We start from the raw sequence: 25,076 nt of genomic DNA, 5'->3' as shown, positions 1-25,076 counted from the left end.
CTAAGGAGTTAATGCTTCATTCTGTAGATAATGGGGAGTTATCAAGGAGTTTAAAATAGGAGTGACCCAGGGCAGCTGGGTGGTTCAGTCGGTTAAACATCCAACTCTTGGTTTCAGCTCAGGTCACGATCCATATGGGGCTTTGCACTCAGCTTGGAGCCCGCTTGAGATTCTCTCCCTCACCTTCCCTCTCTACACCTCCACCTCATGTGCTCCCTCTCTAAACCAAATAAATAAAATCTTTAAAACAAAACAAGCAAAAAACAGGAGTGACCTAGACAGATCGTGGTGTTCTAGATAGGCCAGGCTGAGACATAGTAGAGGATGCTGTGGAGGAATGGGACTGGAAGCAGGGCTCATTCAAGCAGAGTAAAGTGGCTCTTGGGCAGTGAAGGTAGGGACTGTCTTTTAAGAACTTTAGTAGTTAGGAGCGACAGTGACGCAAGATGGCAGCCACCACGGGCTCGGGAGTACAAGTTCTTCGCAATTTTCGACTGGTAGAAGAACTGGAAGAAGGCCAGAAAGGAGTAGGAGATGGCACAGTTAGCTGGGGTCTAGAAGATGATGAAGATATGACATTTACAAGATGGACAGGGATGATAATTGGGCCTCCAAGAACAATTTATGAAAACAAAATATACAGCCTTAAAATAGAATGTGGACCTAAATACCCAGAAGCACCCCTCTTTGTAAGATTTGTGACAAAAATTAATATGGAGTTAATAGTTCTAATAGAGTGGTGGACCCAAGAGCCATATCCATGCTAGCAAAATGGCAGAATTCATATAGCATCAAAGTTGTCCTGCAAGAGCTCCGGCACCTAATGATGTCTAAAGAAAACATGAAAACTCCCTCAGCCATCCGAAGGACAGTGTTACAGCAATTAATCAAAAAGAGAAACCACAGGACCTCCCCCTCCCCACCCATTCGATTTAAGCAGTCATTTTCCACAGTAGTACATTTTCTAGATACGTCTTGTAGACCTCAAAAGTACTGGAAAGGAAGCTCCCATTCAAAGGCAATTTATCTTAAGATACTGTAAAGAGGACGAGCCGCATAAAGTTAACGGAGAGGTGTCTCCTGTTGACCTTGATGTTTTGCCACAAATTATTTGTTGTTCTGAGCCACCAGTGGTAAAAACAGAGATGGTAACAATTTCTGATGCCTCACAAAGGACAGAAATCTCCACCAAGGAAGTCCCTATTGTCCAAACTGAGACCCAAACCATCACATATGAGTCTCCACAAATTGATGGTGGGGCTGGTGGTGACTCCGGGACATTACTGACGGTGCAAACCATCACATCTGAGTCCGTGTCGACAACGACCACAACGCACATCACCAAGACTGTGAAAGGTGGCATATCTGAAACAAGAATTGAGAAACGCATCGTGATCACAGGAGATGCAGACATCGATCATGACCAGGCGCTGGCGCAGGCCATCCGGGAAGCCCGGGAGCAGCACCCCGACATGTCGGTGACGAGAGTGGTGGTGCACAAGGAGACGGAGCTGGACGAAGGGGAGGAATAGGCAAGAGAACCCATCTTTTAAACAACACTCGACTTTGCGAACCTGAGGAGCTTCGGCCCTCGCAGGTGTCCGCGCCGCCCCCTTACTGCTGCCAGTCCGTGCTATGCCGGTAACCCGACCAGGAGCCTGAAGAATTAAAATGCCGACAACCAAACCTTACCTAACAGCCCTGGTCTATCCTGTTCCCCCACATTTTAATACATTATTTTGTTTTATAACCAAAAAAAAAATTTTTTTTGTCCATTTGAAACATGTAAGTTGTGCTATAACAAATCATCCTGTCAAGTGTAACCACTGTCCACATAGTTGAACTTCTGGGATCAAGAAAGTATATTTAAATTGATTCCCATCATAACTGGTGGGGCACATCTAACTCAACTGTGAAAAGACACATCACACAATCACCTTGCTGCTGATTACATGGCCTGGGGTCTCTGCCTCCTCCCCTTCTCCTCCTGCTGGCTCCCTCCCTTCCTCCCTCCACCCACCCCTCCATCCCTGCAACAGCCCTCCAGCTTGGGGTGGCTTGCTAGAATAGGCGTGAAGGTTTCAGGTAGCAGCCTGTGGGACTACTGCTGGGTGTGCAGGGGTGCAGCTGCACCCCTGGTTTCTTTTTTTAAGTCTTAAATGATGCCCTCCCCCCTCCAAGCCATCATCCTTTCTCCACTTCCCATGACCACCCTCGGCCAAAGCATAGATTGTAACCCCTCTGCTCCCCTCTAAAACTGGACTTTGGTGAGGAATTCAGGGCCTTCCCCATATCTTCTCCCTCACCTTAATTGAGGGGTGCTGCTTTTTCCTTCCCCCTCAAGTCCCTTTTTGCACCATCACCACCCAATACTTCTTGCTTTGGCCAGAAGCCATCAGGTAAGGTTGGAAAGAGTCTCTGACTTCCCTTGTTTAGTTTGGAACCACATTTACTCACTCTCCACCAGCCTGGGAATGAATATTGGGTCCTCAGCCCTGTCACCCTCTGCTGTCATCATCAGCTGATGCTGTTTTCTAGCTCAGGTTTTGATAAAGTGAAAAGAACAGTCACCAGGGGTACTCAGACCTGCCAGCTCTCAAAGTGCTTGGTGGTAAAACTTGGAGAAAGGCCACAGAAGACACTTGTAAGCACACACAATCCCTCTGAATGAATTGTTTTCTTTTCCTGTAATTGCTTTTGCTTTAAACAATTGAAGAAGTTTTAAACAGGGTTCTCTTTTTTTTCTTTAAAGATTTTATTTATTTATTTATTTATTTATTTATTTATTTATTTATTCATGAGAGACACAGAGAGAGGCAGAGACACAGGCAGAGGGAGAACAGACCCCATGCAGGAAGCCTGATGTGGGACTCGATCCCGGGACTCCAGGATCATGCCCTGGGCCAAAGGCAGACGCTCAACCACTGAGCCACCCAGACATCCCTAAACAGGGTTCTCATGTGGTCATCTTACAATCCATTTGGGTCTAGTTTGGAATCTGACAACTGGAACAAAAAGAACCTTGGATTTGGTGCATACTTTGGTTTTGGTGCTGCTGCGTCTCATGGTCCTCAGCAGGGATAAAGAACTCAGTGTGCACAGCAGATCCCCGAAATTGGCGGGCTTGACTTCCTGGCAAATTGCTGCATTTTTCCACTTTTCTGTTCAGGACCACTAAATGCTGAGATGTGGATGCATACAGAAATAAAAGTGATTCATTGTGTTCTAAAGATTTTCTTTTTAATTTAGTGTTTGTGTAAAACCACCTTTTGAAGCAGCAACTATCAAGTCTGAAAAGCAATCGATGTTTCCATTAATCTTTTCCTGGGGATACCTTAGTTCCAAGGATTTAACATCCTGTAAGTAAAGATGAACATAACAGTATTCCATAAGCAGCCTTTTTATTGTCAGACCATTGCCTGATTTTAATATAATAAAAAAGAAAGTGTGCGTTAATATTAAAAAATAAAGAACTTTGGTAGGTAAAACTGGCAGGCATTGAAAATGATAGTTAATACTCATTGAGCACTTATATGCCAGGCATTATTCTCAGTGCTCATGTGAATTATCTTCCATAATTCTCACAACCAACCAATGATATATATAATGTTATTAACCTCATTTTATAGATGAGGAGCTGAGGTACAGAGAAAAAAGGCAATTTGCTGAGGATCACAGAGCTAGGAAACTACAGAGCATAGATTCAACTCTCAGTGGTTGGCGCTAACATACTCTAACCTGGTTCATTGCATGCCACTCTTAATTTATATTATTTTGCCTTGATCACTCTGGAGAGTGAGGGGGTTGTCAGGATCAGTCTCAGCTGTGAGTTATCAGACATCCAAAATAACTGGATTAAAGAGGATAGAAATTCATTTATCCTTCATGTTAAACCCTGAAGAACTTAATGTCCTTTCATCTCCACAGTGTGACACTTTCCCTCATGGTACAAGATAGAGTTCCAGCCATCACATTCATGTTCCAAGCAGCAGAATGCCCAGTGGAGGAAAGGGGGAGAATAGACACTGGGGACAACTAGTATTCTCTGCTGTAAGAGAAATTCCAGGACTCTCCCATAAGTGATTGCATGGAAGGTGGGGTTACCACCAATTGAGATAGAGAACACAGGAGATCTGGTAGATCTTTATTGTTTTCCCAGTGTCTTTCCCTTATCCTGGAAACAAAACCCTTTGTTTTGGTAGGGGTGGGTGCTACTTCTTTCCTGTCCAGCCATGCAGTTCTAGTGGGAGCTTCCAATCATAGTAGTTGATGTGATTGGTTGATACATGGGCATGTGATCTAGATCAGAACAATGAGAATTCTTCTCTTCAATATTTTGATAACTTGAATGGGGGAAAATATTGTGTCCCACTTTTGTGGTATAGCTAGGAGATGTGTTAGGAGCCAGGAACTGCTCCTAGGCCCTTTAACAGCCACAGAGAGGAAGCTTAGCTGAGAGACTGAATCAACATGTAGGATGAGCGGTAGATTCCTATCAGTATTCAAGTGTTTGATCTTAGTTGTCCTTGAGGCCTACCTACATCCATGTCCTTCCTCTGATTATATGAGAATTCCAATAAATTTCTCTTTTGCTCAAATTAAAGTTGTGTTTCTGTCCCTTTCAATTAAAATCCTGATTAAGCTGTGTTTTAAAAGTTATTTCTGGAATCATTGTAGATGTGTTTAGGGTGTGTGTGTGTGTTAAGGGGGTCATACTAAATAGCAACCAGAAGCAGGGAGATGATTTATGAGACAGTTTTAATAGTGTAGATGAAAAACAAGAAGCATCTGAATTAAGATGTCAGTGGTTACTTTAGCTCTTGGCCAGGCTTGTCATGTTTCTTCTATATCTTGAACCAGTTGCCTATATCTGCAGGCTGGTTATCTTTACATGGATAGGATGCAACTGATCACTATTCATTATGAGCATATTTTCTACTATGTCTTTGGCCATAGTTATAATGGCTGCTTAAAAAGTCCTGCTAATTCCAGGGGTGCCTGCATGGCTCAGTTGGTTGGGCATCTGATTTGTTTTCTGCTTGGGTAATGGTCTCAGGGATAATGAGATCAAGCCCCCCCCTACTGAGCCCCCCCTGTCAAGCCCCCCCTCTTCAAGCCCCCATCAATCCCTGTGTTGAACCCTGTAGCAGGCTTATCACTCAACAGGGCATCTGCTTGGGATTCTCTCTCTCTCCTTTTCCCTCTGACTCCTCCCACCTCTCTCTCTCTCTCTCTCTCTCAAATAAATAAATATTTTTTAAAAGTCCTGCTAATTTCAGTATCTAGATTGTTTTGCAGCAGTCTTCATTGATTGCCTTTTTCCTTCACTATTGGGTCACATTTTCTGTTTCTGACATATCCAGTCATTTTGATTTGTCTCCTAGACATTGTAGAAGACATGTTGTAGAGAATCTGGATCCTATTATGTCCCTCTGAAGAGTACTGATTTTTGCCTGTTTGTTTTAGCAGGCAGTTAACTTGACTGAACTCAAATTCCATTGTCAGTCTCCCTGGTAGTAAGCAGCAGCTAAAATTTCCACTCAGTTCTTTTAGGTTTAGAGGATGTTTGGAGACTGCCCCATGTGTGCATTGTTTACAGGCCAGCCAGAGATTTAGACAGAGTTTATATAAAGAATTGAGGGATCTCTCCATTCCAGGATTTTGCCCCATATATTTCAGCTGCTGAAATTCTGAATTTTGCCTTCTGATAAAGATTCAGTTTTACCCTGCCCTATGGCTAAAAGCTTTAAAGAATGGGAATACCACCTAGTTCTAATCCTATGTTTTAAGTATAGATTCTCTTCTAGTTTCTGCCTGGTTTGGGTTGTTTGCCAGTACTTTTAGGTAGTTGTTTTTTACTATCTTATCCAGAGTATATTGATACATTTGAGGGGAGGTGGGTTTGATAGAAGCTACTTGGTCATTTAGTGGAAGTCAGAAACTGGTCACTTTTATATAACCTGTGGCCAATATAGCAAGAATGTTCTAGTGAGGTAGTAAGAAATTGTACCCAGGATCTGGATATGGCTTGATAAAAGTAGTTTTTATGACCAGGTAAGCTAAATATGATGAAGTTTCAGGATGACAGGTTCAGGGGGAGCTTAATAAGCCTCTAGGTAGGCTTTCCCATGAGCTGAAATAACTTCATTGTGGACAGGCAGAATCCTGCTACCACAAATCTGAATGCCTCTTTGCATGAGGAGCTTCACTTTTTAAGTGTCCCCTATCTTGATATCTCTTGGTCATCTCTGCTTTTAAATGACATTATTTGAGGGGAACCAGACTGGCTGTCAGTAGAGCCTGCAACTCTTGATTCAGGGTTGTGAGTTCAAGCCCCATGTTGAGTGTGGAGATTCCTTAAAAATAAAATATTTTTTAAAAGTTTTAAAGACATTGAGTTTATTGCAGTGAACTATAACTTCTATACAATTTATAGATCCTCGTAACAGGCCAAGATCCCTACTCAGTCCTCTACCAGATGTAATATCTGGAATGGGGAAAAGTGGATAAATTGAGGAGCTTCATAGCATGTTCAATGATCAGGGATTGGTAACAAGATATATGAATGAGGATTTGAGAGAGAGTAAGTTTAAGATGACTTCCAAGTTTCTGCCTTGGCCATCTGGAAGGATGGTCAATATAGGATAGAGGTTAAAAGAAATGGAGCAAGTTTAAGGGAGAAGATGAATTCAGCTTTGGCTATGTTTGAAGTACCACCCATGTCAGAGTACATATGAGTCTGGGGGACTGGAGAGAGATCTGGGATGTTGAGGAATTCCTGTAATTGAGGAATTCTCAGTAGATAAGTAATATATAAGGCCATAGGTGTAGATGATGTACCCAGATAGCATGGCAGAGTGAGAAGAGAATTGATAACAAAGCCCAGTAGTCAAGGGGAGAGCATAAGAAATGAGTCAATTTAGGAGACTGACAAAAAGTTAAAAAAAAATTAAAGGTAGGGCAGATTAAAGGTGGCTCAGTGGTTTAGTGCCGCCTACAGCCCAGGGCATGATCCTGGAGACCCGGGATCCAGTCCCATGTCAGGCTCCCTGCATGGAGCCTGATTCTCCCTCTGCCTGTGTCTCTGCCTCTCTCTCTCTCTCTCCTCTCTGTGTATTCTCATGAATAAATAAATAAAATCTTTAAACAAAAAATTAAAGGTACACTAAAAAAGTAGTATATAGAAGCCAGAGGAGGAGAGTTTCATGAAAGAGTTAGTGGACAATAGGGCCCAATTCAGCAGAAAAAGCAAGTAAAGCAAGTACTGAAAAGTGTGTATTGGATTTAACAACTAAGAGATCTTTACCTCAGTGATCGTGATAATAGTGGTATGGCAAGGAGTGTTGCCAGATTGCAGTGGATTGAGGCATGCATGGCTGTGGTAGACTTTAACATGTGGCTCCTATTAACCATTCATGGCAATAATCATTCCCCTATGTCATCCCCTATTCTTGAATTAGGTGGGTCCTGTAAATAAGTTTAACTGATAGAATGCAGGGAAATGATGCTGCTTGACTTCCAAGGGTAGGTTGTAAAGAAGCCTTGCAACGTTTGCCTTGTTCTTTTAGAGCCCTGAGCAATCATGTAAGAAGTCTGGTCTCCCTGCTGGAGAGATCCCGTGGAGAGATCATGAATTGATATGAAGAGAGAGAGAGAGAGAGAGAGAGAGAGAGAGAGAAAGAGAGAAGAAAACCTAGCTGTGCCCAGTATCCCACATATTACCACTAAGGCACCAGGCATGAAGAAAACCATCTCAGACCTTCCAGATCAACCTAACCACGAGCTAAATACCACTGAATAACTCCAGTAGATTTCACATGGGGCAGAAGAGTTGTCCAGGGGGCTTGCTCAGATTTCTCACCCATACAGTGCGTGTAATAAAATGATTACTGTTTCGGCCCCAAGTTTTGGGTTGGTCTATTACACAGGCAGCAATGTATATCTGGAACATTGGCATTGAAGTAATGGAGACTATAAATGCATGTCATACCTCCAAGAAGCTTGGAAGGGAAGGATCAAATGGCAGCTGGAAGGTCTCATAAGTTTGAGGTAGCATTTTTTAAAGACGGTAGAGACAGAGAGCTAAGAGAAAGAAGTTCTCTGATGAAGAAGAGAGAGGAGATGGCTGATGTATGAGGTTTCTGAGAAGGGAAGGTATGAGATGTAAAACTCCAGTGGATACACCCCGGGGGGATACCCAGGTGGCTCAGCAGTTGAGCGCCTGCCTTTGGCTCAGGCAGTGATCCCAGGGTCATGGGATCGAGTCCCGCGTTGGGGTTCCTGCAGGGAGCCTGCTTCGCCCTCTACCTATGTCTCTGCCTCTCTCTGGGTATTTCTCATGAATGAATGAATAAATAAATAAATAATAAAACCCCAGTGGAAGTGCTGATCTTGGACACAAGGGTAGTGGGACACTTTAGCCTCTAAAATAGGTGTCTGGGCTCGGGCAGAGGAAGAAGCCCCGCCCGGAGGGGGCGGGGTGGCTCTGGGAGCAGCTCGGCGGGGCTCGGGCAGCGGCTCCACGGAGGGGGCTGCGCGGCCGGGAGCGCGAATCCAACAGCACAGGCTCCGGAGCACAGGGCGCTGGGACACAGCCCAGGATCCGGCCTCCCACAGGGACAGGAGGGCCCAGGACAGCAAAGACGCTGCTGCCTGGAGCTGAGCAGATCAGAGGCCCCGACCCGAAGCCTCCAGGCCCTGCAGACCAAGAGCCCCGGGGGGGGGGGCTGAATCCAGGTTTCCAGAGCTGCCCCCACCACTGTGGCTGTTCCTCCTGGGGCCTCACGGGGTAAACAACCCCCACTGAGCCCTGCACCAGGCAGGGGGCAGAGCAGCTCCCCCAAGTGCTAACACCTGAAAATCAGCACAGCAGGCCCCTCCCCCCAGAAGACCAGCGACACGGACCAGTTCCAAGGGAAGTCAAGGGACTTAAAGTATACAGTATCAGAAGATACTCCCCCATGTTTTTTTTTTTTGTTTGTTTTGTGTTGTGTTTTTTTCTTTCTTTTTGATTTCTGATTGCTTGCCCCACCGCCCTTTTTTTAACCTTTCTTTCTTTTTCTTTCTCTTTTTCTTCTCTTTTTTCCCTTTTTTCTTCTTTCCCTTTTTTCTTTTTCTCTTTTCTTTCCTTCTCTCTCTCTCTTTTTCTCCTTTTCCCAATACAACTTGTTGTTGGCCACTCTACACTGAGCAAAATGACTAGAAGGAAAACCTCACCTCAAAAGAAAGAATCAGAAACAGTCCTCTCTCCCACAGTTACAAAATCTGGATTACAATTCAATGTCAGAAAGCCAATTCAGAAGCACTATTATACAGCTACTGGTGGCTCTAGAAAAAAGCATAAAGGACTCAAGAGACTTCATGGCTGCAGAATTTAGATCCAATCAGGCAGAAATTAAAAATCAATTAAATGAGATGCAATCCAAGCTAGAAGTCCTAATGACGAGGGTTAACGAGGTGGAAGAACGAGTGAGTGACATAGAAGACAAGCTGATGGCAAAGAGGGAAACTGAGGAAAAAAGAGACAGACCATTAAGAGACCATGAAGACAGATTAAGGGAAATAAGCGACAGCCTGAGGAAGAAAAACCTATGTTTAATTGGGGTTCCCGAGGTCGCCGAAAGGGACAGAGGGCCAGAATATGTATTTGAACAAATCCTAGCTGAAAACTTTCCTAATCTGTGAAGGGAAACAGGCATTCAGATCCAGGAAATAGAGAGATCCCCCTCTAAAATCAATAAAAACCGTTCAACACCTCGACATTTAATAGTGAAGCTTGCAAATTCCAAAGATAAGGAGAAGATCCTTAAAGCAGCAAGAGAAAAAAAGGCCCTCACTTTTATGGGGAGGAGTATTAGGGTGACAGCAGACCTCTCCACAGAGACCTGGTAGGCCAGAAAGGGCTGGCAGGATATAGTCAGGGTCCTAAATGAGAAGAACATGCAACCAAGAATACTTTATCCAGCAAGGCTCTCATTCAAAATGGAAGGAGAGATAAAGTGCTTCCAAGACAGGCAGGAACTGAAAGAACATGTGACCTCCAAACCAGCTCTGCAAGAAATTTTAAGGGGGACTCTTAAAATTCCCCTTTAAGAAGAAGTTCAGTGGTACAATCCACAAAAACAAGGACTGAATAGATATCATGATGACACTAAACTCATATCTGTCAATAGTAACTCTGAACGTGAACGGGCTTAATGACCCCATCAAAAGGCACAGGGTTTCAGACTGGATAAAAAAGCAGGACCCATCTATTTGCTGTCTACTAGAGACTCATTTTAGACAGAAGGATACCTACAACCTGAAAATTAAAGGTTGGAGAACCATTTACCATTCAAATGGCCCTCAAAAGAAAGCAGGGGTAGCCATCCTCATATCAGATAAATTAAAATTTACCCCGAAGACTATAGTGAGAGATGAAGAGGGACACTATCTCATACTCAAAGGATCTATCCAACAAGAGGACTTAACAATCCTCAATATATATGCCCCGAATGTAGGAGCTGCCAATTATTTAAACCAATTAATAACCAAACTGAAGAAATACTTAGATAATAATACACTTATACTTGGTGACTTCAATCTAGCTCTTTCTACCCTCGATAAGTCTTGTAAGCACAACATCTCCAAAGAAACGAGAGCTTTAAATGATACACTGGACCAGATGGATTTCACAGATATCTACAGAACTTTACATCCAAACTCAACTGAATACACATTCTTCTCAAGGGCACATGGAACTTTCTCCAGAATAGATCACATACTGGGTCACAAATTGGGTCTGAACCGATACCAAAAGATCGGGATAGTCCCCTGAATATTCTCAGACCATAATGCCTTGAAATTAGAACTAAATCACAACAAGAAGTTTGGAAGGACCACAAACACGTGGAGGTTAAGGACCATCCTGCTAAAAGATGAAAAGGTCAACCAGGAAATTAAGGAAGAATTAAAAAGATTCATGGAAACTAATGAGAATGAGGATACAACCGTTCAAAATCTTCGGGATGCAGCAAAAGCAGTCCTGAATGGGAAATACATCGCAATACAAGCATCCATTCAAAAACTGGAAAGAACTCAAATACAAAAGCTCACCTTACACATAAAGGAGCTAGAGAAAAAACAGCAAATGGACCCCACGCCCAGCAGAAGAAGAGAGTTAATTAAAATTTGAGCAGAACTAAATGAAATCGAGACCAAAAGAACTGCAGAACAGATCAACAGAACCAGGAGTTGGTTCTTTGAAAGAATTAATAACATAGATAAACCATTATCCAACCTTATTAAAAAGAAGAGAGAGAAGACTCAAAGTAATAAAATCATGAATGAGAAAGGAGAGATCACTACCAACACCAAGGAAATACAAACGATTTTAAAAACATATTATGAACAGCTCTACGCCAATAAATTAGACAATCTAGAAGAAATGGACGCATTCCTGGAAAGCCACAAACTACCAAAACTGGAGCAGGAAGAAATAGAAAACCTGAACAGGCCAATAACCAGGGAGGAAATTGAAGCAGTCATCAAAAACCTCCCAAGACACAAGAGTCCAGGGCCAGATGGCTTCCCAGGGGAATTCTATCAAACGTTTAAAGAAGAAATCATGCCTATTCTACTAAAGCTGTTTGGAAAGATAGAAAGAGATGGAGTACTTCCAAATTCGTTCTATGAGGCCAGCATCACCTTAATTCCGAAACCAGACAAAGACCCCACCAAAAAGGAGAATTACAGACCAATATCCCTGATGAACATGGATGCAAAAATTCTCAACAAGATACTAGCCAATAGGATCCAACAACACATTAAGAAAATTATTCACCACGACCAAGTAGGATTTATCCCCGGGACACAAGGCTGGTTCAACACTCGTAAAACAATCAATGTGATTCATCATATCAGCAAGAGAAAAACCAAGAGCCATATGATCCTCTCATTAGATGCAGAGAAAGCATTTGACAAAATACAGCATCCATTCCTGATCAAAACCCTTCAGAGTGTTGGGATAGAGGGAACTTTCCTCGACATCTTAAAAGCCACCTATGAAAAGCCCACAGCAAATATCATTCTCAATGGGGAAGCACTGGGAGCCTTTCCCCTAAGATCAGGAACAAGACAGGGATGTCCACTCTCACCACTGCTGTTCAACATAGTACTGGAAGTCCTCGCCTCAGCAATCAGACAACAAAAAGACATTAGAGGCATTCAAATTGGCAAAGAAGAAGTCAAACTCTCCCTCTTCGCCGATGACATGATACTCTACATAGAAAACCCAAAAGCCTCCACCCCAAGATTGCTAGAACTCATACAGCAATTTGGTAGCGTGGCAGGATACAAAATCAATGCTCAGAAATCAATGGCATTTCTCTACACTAACAATGAGACTGAAGAAAGAGAAATTAAGGAGTCCATCCCATTTACAATTGCACCCAAAAGCATAAGATACCTAGGAATAAACCTAACCAAAGAGGTCAAGGATCTATACCCTAAAAACTATAGAACACTTCTGAAAGAAATGGAGGAAGACACGAAGAGATGGAAAAATATTCCATGCTCATGGATTGGCAGAATTAATATTGTGAAAATGTCAATGTTACCCAGGGCAATTTACACGTTTAATGCAATCCCTATCAAAATACCATGGACTTTCTTCAGAGAGTTAGAACAAAGTATTTTAAGATTTGTGTGGAATCAGAAAAGACCCCGAATAGCCAGGGGAATTTTACAAAAGAAAACCATAGCTGGGGGCATCACAATGCCAGATTTCAGGTTGTACTACAAAGCTGTGGTCATCAAGACAGGGTGGTACTGGCACAAAAACAGACACATAGATCAATGGAACAGAATAGAGAACCCAGAAGTGGACCCTCAACTTTATGGTCAACTAATATTCGATAAAGGAGGAAAGACTATCCATTGGAAGAAAGACAGTCTCTTCAATAAATGGTGCTGGGAAAATTGGATATCCACATGCAGAAGAATGAAACTGGACCACTCTCTTACACCATACACAAAGATAAACTCAAAATGGATGAGAGGTCTAAATGTGAGACAAGATTCCATCAAAATCCTAGAGGAGAACACAGGCAACACCCTCTTTGAACTTGGCCACAGTAACTTCTTGCAAGATACATCCACAAAGGCAAAAGAAACAAAAGCAAAAATGAACTATTGGGACCTCATCAAGATAAGAAGCTTTTGCACAGCAAAGGATACAGTCAACAAAACTAAAGACAACCTACAGAATGGGAGAAGATATTTGCAAATGACGTATCAGATAAAGGGCTAGTTTCCAAAATTTATAAAGAACTTATTAAACTCAACACCAAAGAAACAAACAATTCAATCATGAAATGGGCAAAAGACATGAACAGAAATCTCACAGAGGAAGACATGGACATGGCCAACATGCACATGAGAAAATGCTCTGCATCCCTTGCCATCAGGGAAATACAAATCAAAACCACAATGAGATACCACCTCACACCAGTGAGAATGGGGAAAATTAACAAGGCAGGCAACAACAAATGTTGGAAAGGATGCGGAGAAAAGGGAACCCTCTTACACTGTTGGTGGGAATGTGAACTGGTGCAGCCACTCTGGAAAACTGTGTGGAGGTTCCTCAAAGAGTTAAAAATAGACCTGCCCTACGACCCAGCAATTGCACTGTTGGGGATTTACCCCAAAGATTCAGATGCAATGAAACGACGGGACACCTGCACCCCAATGTTTCTAGCAGCAATGTCCACAATAGCCAAACTGTGGAAGGAGCCTCGGTGTCCATCGAAAGATGAATGGATAAAGAAGATGTGGTTTATGTATACAATGGAATATTACTCAGCAATTGGAAACGACAAGGGATCCCTGGGTGGCGCAGTGGTTTAGCGCCTGCCTTTGGCCCAGGGCGTGATCCTGGAGACCCGGGATCGAATCCCACGTCGGGCTCCCGGTGCATGGAGCCTGCTTCTCCCTCTGTCTGTGTCTCTGCCTCTCTCTCTCTCTCTATGTGTGACTATCATAAATAATAATAATAAAAAAATTTTAGAAACGACAAATACCCACCGTTTGCTTCAACGTGGATGGAACTGGAGGGTATTATGCTGAGTGCAGTAAGTCAATCGGAGAAGGACAAACAGTGTATGTTCTCATTCATTTGGGGAATATAAATAATAGTGAAAGGGAATATAAAGGAAGGGAGAAGAAATGTGTGGGAAATATCGGGAAGGGAGACAGAACATAAAGACTCCTAACTCTGGGAAACGAACTAGGAGTGGTGGAAGGGGAGGAGGGTGGGGGGTGGGGAGGAATGGGTGACGGGCACTGGGGGGACACTTGATGGGATGAGCACTGGGTGTTATTCTGTATGTTGGCAATTGAACACCAATAAAAATTAATTTATTTAAAAAGATAAATTAAAAAGTAAAATAAAATAAAATAGGTGTCTGTCATCCTCTTTGTCTTTAAAAATGCGAGACCAAGACCATTTCCTAAGTACTGAACCTGAGAGAATATGGGACAGTTCATTGGACAGCAGTGGATCTTTCAAGAATTGGTTGACTGAGGCACTTTACCTGGTTTATTCACTTAACCTAGACCAGGAAGTGACTTGAATTCATACCCTTAGTTTTATATTTCCTCCGTTAACTTAGAGCCGATTCTGTCTACTGAGAATATTGAGAGCAGGGATTAGTATTTGGCTAAAGGATAGTGACAATTTGAAGAGCTGCTGTGAGAAATGAGGGCAGGAACTGCCTAACGCTTTGTGAGAGAGGATTTCCAGGCAGTATTATTAGGTTGAAAACCACAGAGAGATCCGGTGGGGGAAGTGGGGTGGGGGAGACGCTGTCGCAAGATGGCGCCGGCGAGGCCGCGGGATGCCGAGTGAGCGCGCTCCGCCGGGGGCCCCGCGAGGCTGCTCCTCTCCTCCCTGCCGCCGCCGCCACCGCAGCCAAGCCCGGCGCCTTGCAGGTACTGCCGCCCGCGCGCACTCCGCGTGGCGCACAGATGGCAGCGAGAAGTGCCGGCTCGCTTCGGGGTAGCGGATCTGCCCCGGTGCGGGTGCGCCCGACAATAACGCATAAACAACTTTTTCTTGCAGCGGCCCCCGTCTGCAGCCTCCCCGCGCGCCCGTGCCCCACCACGCCCCTCCGGTTCCCGGCGCCCTCCGAGGTGCGAGCGCTCCCGGCCGCTGCGCTGATCTCCGGGCAGCCGGGGAGGAGCGCATGCGCCGGTGGAGGCGGCTGCAAGCAGCCTGTGAGCGCCGTTACAATGGCCCTGACCCTGTTCGATACAGATGAATATAGACCTCCTGTTTGGAAATCTTACTTGTATCAGTTGCAACAGGAAGCCCCTCATCCTCGAAGAATCACTTGTATTAATGAGGTGGAAAACAGACCAAAGTACTATGGAAGATAATTTCACGGCCTGATCTCCCGAGAAGAAGCAGACCAGCTCTTGAGTGTGGCTGAGGGGAGTTACCTTATTCCTGAGAGCCAGCGTCAGCCGGGAACCTACACTTTGGCTTTAAGATTTGGAAGTCAAACCAGAAACTTCAGGCTGTACTACGATGGAAAGCACTTCGTTGGGGAGAAGCGCTTTGAGTCCAGCCATCATCTGGTGACTGATGGATTGATTACCCTCTATATTGAAACCAAGGCAGCAGAATACATTGCCAAGATGACAATAAACCCAATTTATGAGCACATAGGATACACAACCTTAAACAGAGAGCCAGCATACCAAAAACATATGCCAGTCCTGAAAGAGACACATGATGAGAGATATTCTACAAGCCAGGATGGGGTGTCAGAGAAAAGGTTGACATCACTTGTTAGAAGAGCAACTCTGAAAGAAAACGAGCAAATTCCAAAATATGAAAAGGTTCACAATTTCAAGGTCCATACAATCCGAGGGCCACACTGTTGTGAATACTGTGCTAACTTCATGTGGGTCTCATTGCTCAGGGAGTGAAATGTGCAGATTGTGGTTTGAATGTTCATAAGCAGTGTTCCAAGATGGTCCCAAATGACTGTAAACCAGACTTGAAACATGTCAAGAAGGTATACAGTTGTGACCTTACAACACTCGTGAAAGTCCATATCACTAAGTGACCAATGGTGGTGGACATGTGCATCAGGGAAATTGAACCTAGAAGTCTTAATTCTGAAGGACTGTATCGAGTATCAGGATTTAGTGACTTAATTGAAGATGTCAAAATGGCTTTTCACAGAGATGGTGAGAAAGCATATATTTCCCTGAACATATATGAAGATAGTAACATTATCACCGGCACGCTGAAACTGTACTTCAGGGATCTACCAATTCCACTCATCATGTATGACGCCTACCCCAAGTTTATAGAGTCCGCCAAAATTCTGGATCCTGACGAGCAGGTGGAAACCCTTCACGAGGCACTGAAGCTGCTGCCCCCCACCCCCGCCGGCTCACTGCGAAACGCTGCGGTACCTCATGGCACACCTGAAGAGAGTGACCCTCCACGAAAAGGAGAATCTTATGAATGCAGAGAACCTTGGCATCATGTTCTGCCTGAGCCTTATGAGATCTCCAGGGCTGGACGCAATGGCCGCAGTGAACGATATACGATACCAGAGATTGGTGGTGGAGCTGCTTATCAAAAATGAAGACATTTTATTTTAAATTTTAGTTTGCCGGAAAAAAAATGTTTTACAGATGAAGGAATGTTTTATAGTAATTTAATTGGCTCTTATAGCTGAATTCTTTCTTGGTTAGAAGTGTGGGCAGATAGCCAGATTAAAATGAAGAACTTTCTATTGTCTTAGTAGCACCGCTCAGCTGTCCTTGTAAAACAGTGAACACACACTCTCCAGTTCTAGTAACCCTGGGTGTTTATCATGGTAAGAGAAACTTAAGCTATTGCATGATTAGCCTCCTCTTTGGCAAGGGAACCCCACACAAAGGAGACAACAAGCCTGCACCGCCTCTTTTTCCCGGGTTGTCTGTGGTGGTAATTCAGCATGTTTCGCAGAGTAAATTTGTCGTGACTTCAAAAAAAGAAAAAAAAAAAAGAAAACCACAAAAATGGATGACACTAATTGTCATACCTATAATACTTTATCAGTGCTTAGAAGCCAAAACATAAGATAGAGAAGACAGGGGATGCCTGGGTGGCTCAGCAGTTGAGTGTCTGCCTTTGGCTCAGGCCGTGATCCTGGAGTCCAGGGATCGAGTCCCACATCGGGCCTCCTGCATGGAGCCTGCTTCTCCCTCTGCCTGTGTCTCTGCCTCTCTTTCTCTCTGTGTCTCTCATGAGTAAATAAATAAAACCTTAAAAAAAAGATAGAGAAGATAGTTCTTGGGTAAATTCAGAGCTGAGGTCTTGTGGGCAAGATTTGATGAGAATATTGGTCAGAGAGGTTGAAGCAATTGACTGTAAGACATAAGCTAAATAAACAAGGAAATGGGAAGCTGTGCTAGGAGAAAAGTAGAGGAATCAAGGAGGTCTTAATAAGGTTGAAGCGTTGGGATAGTGGGAATAAAAGAGGGAATGAGCTAGAGAGATAGTAGTAGACTAAAGTTCATTGTCTCAAGGGTAAAGAAAATTCTAGGTGATCATAAAGTTCAAGGTATGACTATGGAAGATGGGTCATTGGAGATAAGAGGATCAGGGAATAAGAGGCCAGGCTGTTAGATGCGTAAAAATTGAGACTTGGAATCACTTAAGATAATGGAAAAACTTGGGGGTGGAGAAGTAGAAATTAATTGGGATGCCATATACTTCAATGAATGTAAGGGAGTGAACAGGGGGTCAGTAGCTGATACAGCAAGAAGACTGTGATATACCATAAAGAGAAAATGCATGTATGAGATAAGCTTCATTCATGCATGAGCTATAGTGCTATTGGCTGTGAGTTCAGTTTATTGTATTAACAATGCAGTACACCTAGAACAAGAAAGAAATTTGGGGGATGCCTGGGTGGCTCAGCGATTGAGCATCTACCTTCAGCTTGGAGCATGACCCTGTGATCTGGGATCAAGCCCCACATCGGGCTCCCTGAGGGGAGCTTGCTTCTCCCTCTGCCTGTGTCTCTGCCTCTCTCTGTATCTCTCATGAATAAATAAATAAATCTAAAAAAAAAGAAATTTGTTAATCTATATGTGATGCCACTTCAGAAAGTGTTAAAGTAATATTTATTGTGTGTGATGAAGCTATGGAAAAGCAGCTATATTTGTGGATTCATGAGGAAACAATGGAATTTTAAAAAACATAGTAGGCAATGTTGTAAGTAAGGCTGAGAGCCAGAGAAATTTAAGGTCATGTTACCCAGGATCAGAAAAATGTTAAAACCTTCTCAGCTAGTATTTTATTAAAAATAAATGCTATGTATAAGTCATTAACTTAAGAAAAATAAGTTGTCTTAAAAGAGAAACACAAGTGAAACAAGTTTATATATTGGTTGGTTGATAGGAATGTGATCAGGGGCTTGCAGTAACCTCATTCAGCATTTTCACTAGGAACAATGACTCAGTATTGGCTAGTTTACTGCTTGTGGTAATAAAGCAGGAGTGGTTCTTGTCTCACAGAGTTGAAGAATGAATCTGACAGACAAAACAGAGTGAGTAAAGCGACAGAAGTTATTAGACAAAGATACAGAAAAAGCTCCCAGAAGTGAGAGAGGTCCCGACAGGGTTGCCACTGAGGGCTTTTTTGGCTGGCCCTTTATAGAAAACCTGACTAGGGAGTTGATAGCCTTGAGATTTCTTTTATTATTTTTTTATTAGAGTTCGATTTGCCAACATATAACACCCAGTGCTCATCCCATTAAGTGCCCCCCTCAGTGCCTGTCACCCAGTCACCCTATCCTCCCGCCCATCTCCCCTTCCACTACCCCTTGTTTGTTTCCCAGATTTAGGAGTCTCTCATGTTTTGTCAACCTTAATTTTTCCCACTCATTTTTTTCGCCTTGAGATTTCTTATGCTGTCTTGAGTGAATGACATATGACTGTTGAGTCTCTCAGTGATTACTTAATAGCCATCAAAGGAAGATACCACCTCACATTTTGGAGCCAGGGGGGCAGATTTACTTCCTTATCTCTGTTTTTGTTGCATCTCAGTGTCCTTGGGAATTATGGGAGCCCCGAGATTTGTGGGAGCCTGACTCTGGGCCTTTTCCTTATCTTTCCCTGCATAGTCCTATCTGTCCCTAACTCAGGGACAATATTGAATATACTGGTTATGAGAATTGACATATGTGTGTACTATATATATGTTTCAGAGTATTTTAATTCAAGTTGCAGACATTCTAATATTTCCTTTGTAAATATTTCAGTATGTATCTCCAGCACTGTGGTTCTCAAGTGTGGTCTAAGGACTCTGAGGACAGCTGACACCTAAGATCCTTTCAAAGGTCTAGGAAATCCTCCTTTTTCCAGGTACATATCTCCAAAAGGTTGGGGTTTTTTTTGTATACTTCGATCAAAACAATCATATCACAATGCAGAAGCAAACTGTCTTGTATAAGGCAGACATTAAAGAGATTTTCAAATATATAAAACATTTCAAAATTATTTTTTATTTTGGAAAACAGTTATTTTAATAAAATATGTTAAGTAGTCACTATTATTTTTTATGAATTAATAAATGTTTTTAGCTATTTTCAGTTTTGATTTCCAAAATAGTAAATATTGATAGATCTGTAAACTATATAAGCAAAAGTTCTTTAGGGTCTAAAAAATATTCATAGTATCTTTTTACCATGTGCATATAATTTTATTTTATTTTATTTTATTTTATTTTTTTTATAATTTTATTTTAAAATGTATCATAAAAATAACTGTCAGAAAAAAAAACTAAAAAAAAAATAACTGTCAGAATTTCATTTTATTTTAAAGATTTATTTATTTATTTGAGAGAATGAGAGAGAGTACAAAAGGGAGAGGGAGAAGCCGACTCCCTGTTGAGCAGAGAGCCCAAGACTCCTAGATTATGACCTAAGCGGAAGCCAGATGCTTAAGTGACTGAGCCACCCAGGCTCTCCTAACTGTCAGAATTTTAAAAAGAAGCACTAGTAAACATGAGCACATGTTTGCAAAACTTGCCAAAAGAAGGAGAATTCTTAAACTACTCCAGCTAGGGCAACCCCGGGTGGCACAGCGGTTTAGCGCCACCTTCAGCCCAGGGAGTGATCCTGGAGACCAGGGATCAAGTCCCACGTCGGGCTCCCTGCATGGAGCCTGCTTCTCTCTCTGCCTCTCTCTCTCTCATGAATAAATAAATAAAATCTTTAAAAAATAAAAATAAAAAAATAAACTACTCCAGCTATGCACGGAAAGCAACTTACACAGAATGATTCTAGTGATTAAATTTACCGACGCTACTTTTTGAAACTGTAAACCCATAGTAGCTTTTTGTTTTTAACATTTTGTTTTTAAAAAATTATAGATTCACAGGAAATTGCAAAAGTGGTACATAGAGGCCCAAGTACCTGCCACCAAGCTTCTCCCAATGGTGATATCTTATATAATTATAGTACAATATCAAATCCAGGGAATTGATATTGGTATAATATTGTTGTGCCCAAGATTGCGAATCCGAGAAACCACGAAGGAGCCGACACCAATGCAAACACACGAGGGTTTATTTACAAGCTGGAGCTTGGGTCCAAGTGCACCCGACACAGTGGAGTAGGGACTTGGACCCGGAGACTAAGAGGCGTAGCAGCTTTATAGGGGCGAGTGGCCCATGGGATATGCAGAAAGTTGCACAGTCATGTCGGTCCACACGCAGGTGGCTGATTGAATTACACCTTACCCTACAGTATCCATTTGAGCTGGCCTATTACTTTGGTCAGAATCGGCGCGCAGTTTTGGCAGGCACAAAGCAGGGTTACATTGCTTTGGGCCGATTTCTGATTAGGGTGTGCCCAGCGGCTTGACTAGGGTGGGGCAGCCCTTAAGCAATAAGCAGGTTATGTGGGGGTCAGACAGGAGGTGGCGGGTGTAGCACAAAATGGAATCAGTCCTGCTCTGCTTGACCAGGGGTAGGGGATTTTTGTTAAATTTCCTGGGTCCCACAATATTGTTCACTGGACCATAGGCTTTATTCAGTTTTCATCATTTTTATATGCATTTATTTCTGTGTGTATACAGTTCTATACAGTTTTATCCTGTGTATACATTGGTGTAACCACCACAGTCAAGATATAAAACTGTTCTATTAGAAGTGCTCCCTTTTGATACCCCCTTTATATTCACACCCTCTGCTCCATCCTTATGCTCTGACAATCTATTCTCAATCTCTTGGGCATTTCAAGAATGTTATGTAAATGGAATCCAATAATACATAGCCTTTGGGAATTGACTTTTTTCACTAATTGAAATGCTCTTGAGGTCCATCTGAGGATGCTGTGTGTATCAATAGCTTGTTCCTTTTTATTGTTGAGTAGTATTCCATTGCATAGATGTACCAGATTTGTTTATCCAGTCACTAGCAGAAGGACATTTGGGTTGTTTCCTGATTTTGCTGTTATGAATAAGGCTGCTATGAATATCTGCATATGGGTTTTTGTGTGAATATATTTGCATTTCTCTTGGATAAATGCCCAAGAATGCACTTGTGGGGTTACATGGTAAGTAAATGTTTAGTTTTGCAAGAAACTGCCAGAATGATTTCAAGAGCCTTACCATTTTACATTTCCAACTTAATTGTATGAAAGTTTCCATTTTCTAGATCCTTGCTAACATTTGATATTACCATTTTATATTTTAGTTGTTCTATTGGGTGTATAATGGTAGCTTATTATGGTTTTAATTTACATTTCCCTAATGAGTAATGATGTTGAACATCTTTTCTTGTCTGTTTTGCATCTGTATGCTCTCTTTGGTGCATTCTGTTAATGTCTTTTGCTTATTTTCAAATTGAATCATCTGGTTGTTTTACACTTCAGTTCTGAGAGTTCTTTATATATTCTGAATACCAATTATTTGTCAGATATGTGGTTTGCAATTATTTTCTCCCAGTCTGTAGCTTGTGTTTTCATCCTCTTAACAGCATCTGTTACAGCACAAGCAAGAGTTTTTAATTTTGGTGAAATCCAGTTTATAATGCCTTTTCCTTTATGGATGTCATGTGTTTTGTTGTCTTGTCTAAAAACGTTTTGGCAAGAACTAAGTCCCAAAGATTTTCTCTTATTTTTTCTGCTAAAAGTTTCGAGTTTTACATTTTACACTGAAGTCCATGATTCATTTTCTTTTTTTTAAATAAATTTATTTTTTATTGGTGTTCAATTTACCAACATACAGAATAACACCCAGTGCTCATCCTGTCAAGTGTCCCCCTCAGTGCCTGTCACCCATTCCCCCCAACCCCCCGCCCTCCTCCCCTTCCAACACCCCTAGTTCATTTCCCAGAGTTAGGAGTCTTTATGTTCTATCTCCCTTCCTGATATTCCCCACACATTTCTTCTCCCTTCCCTTATATTCCCTTTCACTTTTGTTTATATCCCCCAAATGAATGAGAACATACACTGTTTGTCCTTCTCTGATTGACTTACTTCACTCAGCATAATACCCTCCAGTTCCATCCACGTTGAAGCAAATGGTGGGTATTTTTCAGTTAATTTTTCTATCTGGGGCAGCCCGGGTGGCTCAGCGGTTTGGCGCCACCTTCAGCCCAGGGCGTGATCCTGGAGACCCGGGATCGAGTTCTACGTCCGGCTCCCTGCATGGAGCCTGCTTCTCGCTCTGCCTTTGTCTGTGCCTCTCTCTCTCTAGGTCTTCCATGAATAAATAAATAAAATCTTAAAAAAATTTTTTTTTCTATCTGGTATGAGGTTCAAGTTGGAGTTCATTTTGTTGTTGTTGATGGGTGTTCAGTTGTTCAAGCACCATTTTTTGAAAAAACTATTCTTTTGAATTTTTTTTTACAGAATTCTTTTTACAAGAATCTTTCTTGATTCTTAGTGAATATTTTTTTACACCTTTGTCAAAAATTAGTGGAGGGGCTCCTGGATGGTTCAGTCAGAAGAGCATGTGACTCTTGGTCTCAAGGTCATGAGTTCGAGCCCCATGTTGGATGTAGTGATTACTAAAAAATAAACTTAAAAAAATCAGTTGGACATATTTGTATTGGTCTTTTTCTGGGTCCTCTGTTTTCTCTGATCTATTTCTGTCATTCCTGTAATATCACATTGTCTCAATCTACTGCAGCTATATAAGTCTTATCATTGAATAGAGTGATTCTCCCCCGTTTGTTCTTCTTTCCCAAAATTGTTTTAGTTATCATAGTTACTTTTATTTTCCTCATAAATTTTAGAATAGGCTTGTCTACATCTATGAAAAAATCTTGCTGATATTTTAATAGTAATTGTGTTAAACCTATAGATTACTTTGGAGGGAATTGACATCTTTACTATGAGCATTCCAATGAATGAACATTGCATATCTCTCCATTCAATTAGATATTTGCTTGCTTGCTTTCATAAGTGTTTTACAGGAAGGGATATACCTATGAAATGAGAGAACTGGTAGATTTTCAGTGGCTTCACTGTGCTCTGCTGACTATAGTGTCAGTTGCCTCATTTGTGGTGAGAACACCCTCATAAGATTATTGTGAAGATTTATTTATTTATTTATTTTTTATTGTGAAGATTTAAAGAGGCACCACAGGGGCAGCTGGGTGGCTCAGTTGGTAAAGCATCTGCCCTCAGTTCAGCTCTTGATCTCAGAGTCCTGGGATCGAGTCCCATATTGGCTCTCTGCCTGGCAAGGAGTCTGCTTCTCCCTCTCCCTCTGCCTCTGTACTCTCCCCTACTCCTCTCAAATAAATAAATAAAATCTTAAAAAAAATAAAGGGACACTACAGGTCTGAGTCCTGCCTCTGACATGTTTACGTCCCTCCTTAATGTTTTCCTGTTTAGCTTTTGGGCCTCTTAAGTCTCATCTGTAAACCTACATGTGATAATAGTAAAACTGACTTCCAAGGGATTGTTCCTTTTTTAAAAATATTTTATTTATTTATTTGACAGGGAGAGAGAGCACAAACAGGGGGAGCAGCAGGCAGAGGGAGATGCAGGATCCCTGCTGAGCAGAGGGCAAACTGGAGGCTTGATTCCAGGACATGTGGATCATGACCTGAGCCAAAAGCAGACACTTAACTCACTAAGTCACCAAGGCACTCCACTAAGGTGTTGTTCTGAGCAAATGATGTAAGAATTTAAGTAAAGCAACAAGGAGGTTGCCTGACACAGGGTAGAAGCACCATAAACAATAGTTATATTCATGTTATTAAATAAATATAGTACAGTAAAACTGTAATTTCTTCCTTTCTCTGAGAGAAACTGTCAATAGAAATTAAGGAGCTAGGGATGCCTGGGTGGCTCAGTGATAGTGTCTGCATTTGGCTCAGGGTGCGATCCTGGGGTCCTGGGATCGAGTCCCACATCAGGCTCCCTGCAAGGAGCCTGCTTCTCCCTCTACCTATGTCTCTGCCTCTCTCTCTCTCTCTGTGTGTGTCTCTCATGAATAAATAAATAAAATCTTTAAAAAAAAGAAATTAAGGAGCTAGTCCAAAGACCTAGCACAAAATAGGTAGCAGGATCTTGCTGAGGGTTCAGGACAGTGAAGGAAGTTGATCTTAACACAGCATATAACATGAAAGAGAATGTCAGAATCAATATTAATTTAATGATTTTTATTAAAAGAAAAGAACAGGAGCATATATGTTTGTGTTTGTGTAAAAGCAGATCTGGAAGAACAGAGATCACTGCAGGAAGTTGGGGAAACTTTCACTTTCACTTTATCCCCTTCTGTGTATGAAAGCTGTTTCATTTTAATTGAGCATATGCTATGCTAAACAATGTTAAAATAAATTATTTTTTCAAAGGCCAACCAATAAAAAAATTAACATATCATATCAGCAAATTATACCAAAAAATTTCAGGACAGTTTCACTCAGACTTCTCTTCCATTCAGCCTCCTACCTGGCCCCTGGGCTTCCTCACTTCCTTGGCTTAGCAGTTCCATCCTCCAGAGTTCCTTTAGCAGTTAGTCTTCTGCAGAGAAGTTTAGTTATCTTCCTCTAGACCCAGGCCATCTCAACT

General features: G+C 42.1%; 1 protein-coding gene and 2 pseudogenes across 1 annotated transcript; all 3 read left to right on the top strand.

Moving 5' to 3' along the window:
* Positions 1–446: 446 nt before the first annotated feature.
* On the top strand, positions 447–887 carry LOC121482253 (annotated as a pseudogene).
* A 161-nt stretch (positions 888–1,048) lies between these two features.
* On the top strand, positions 1,049–1,739 carry LOC121483344 (band 4.1-like protein 2). Its single transcript, XM_041741791.1, has one exon. It carries the CDS (start codon positions 1,146–1,148, stop codon positions 1,530–1,532), a length of 387 nt encoding a protein of 128 aa, XP_041597725.1. The 5' UTR covers positions 1,049–1,145; the 3' UTR covers positions 1,533–1,739.
* Positions 1,740–15,267: 13,528 nt separating this feature from the next.
* On the top strand, positions 15,268–16,962 carry LOC121483182 (annotated as a pseudogene).
* The last annotated feature ends 8,114 nt before the right edge of the window (positions 16,963–25,076 follow it).

The sequence above is a fragment of the Vulpes lagopus genome, chromosome X, assembly GCF_018345385.1.
Source record: "Vulpes lagopus strain Blue_001 chromosome X, ASM1834538v1, whole genome shotgun sequence".
Classification (NCBI taxonomy): domain Eukaryota; kingdom Metazoa; phylum Chordata; class Mammalia; order Carnivora; family Canidae; genus Vulpes; species Vulpes lagopus.
The sequence above is the reverse complement of the archived record's forward strand: the minus strand, read 5'-3'. Positions and strand labels throughout refer to the sequence as shown.

Bases quoted from the DNA above. Each gene is read 5' to 3' on its own strand.
- LOC121483344 (XM_041741791.1), top strand. From the start codon at position 1,146: ATGGTAACAATTTCTGATGCCTCACAAAGGACAGAAATCTCCACCAAG.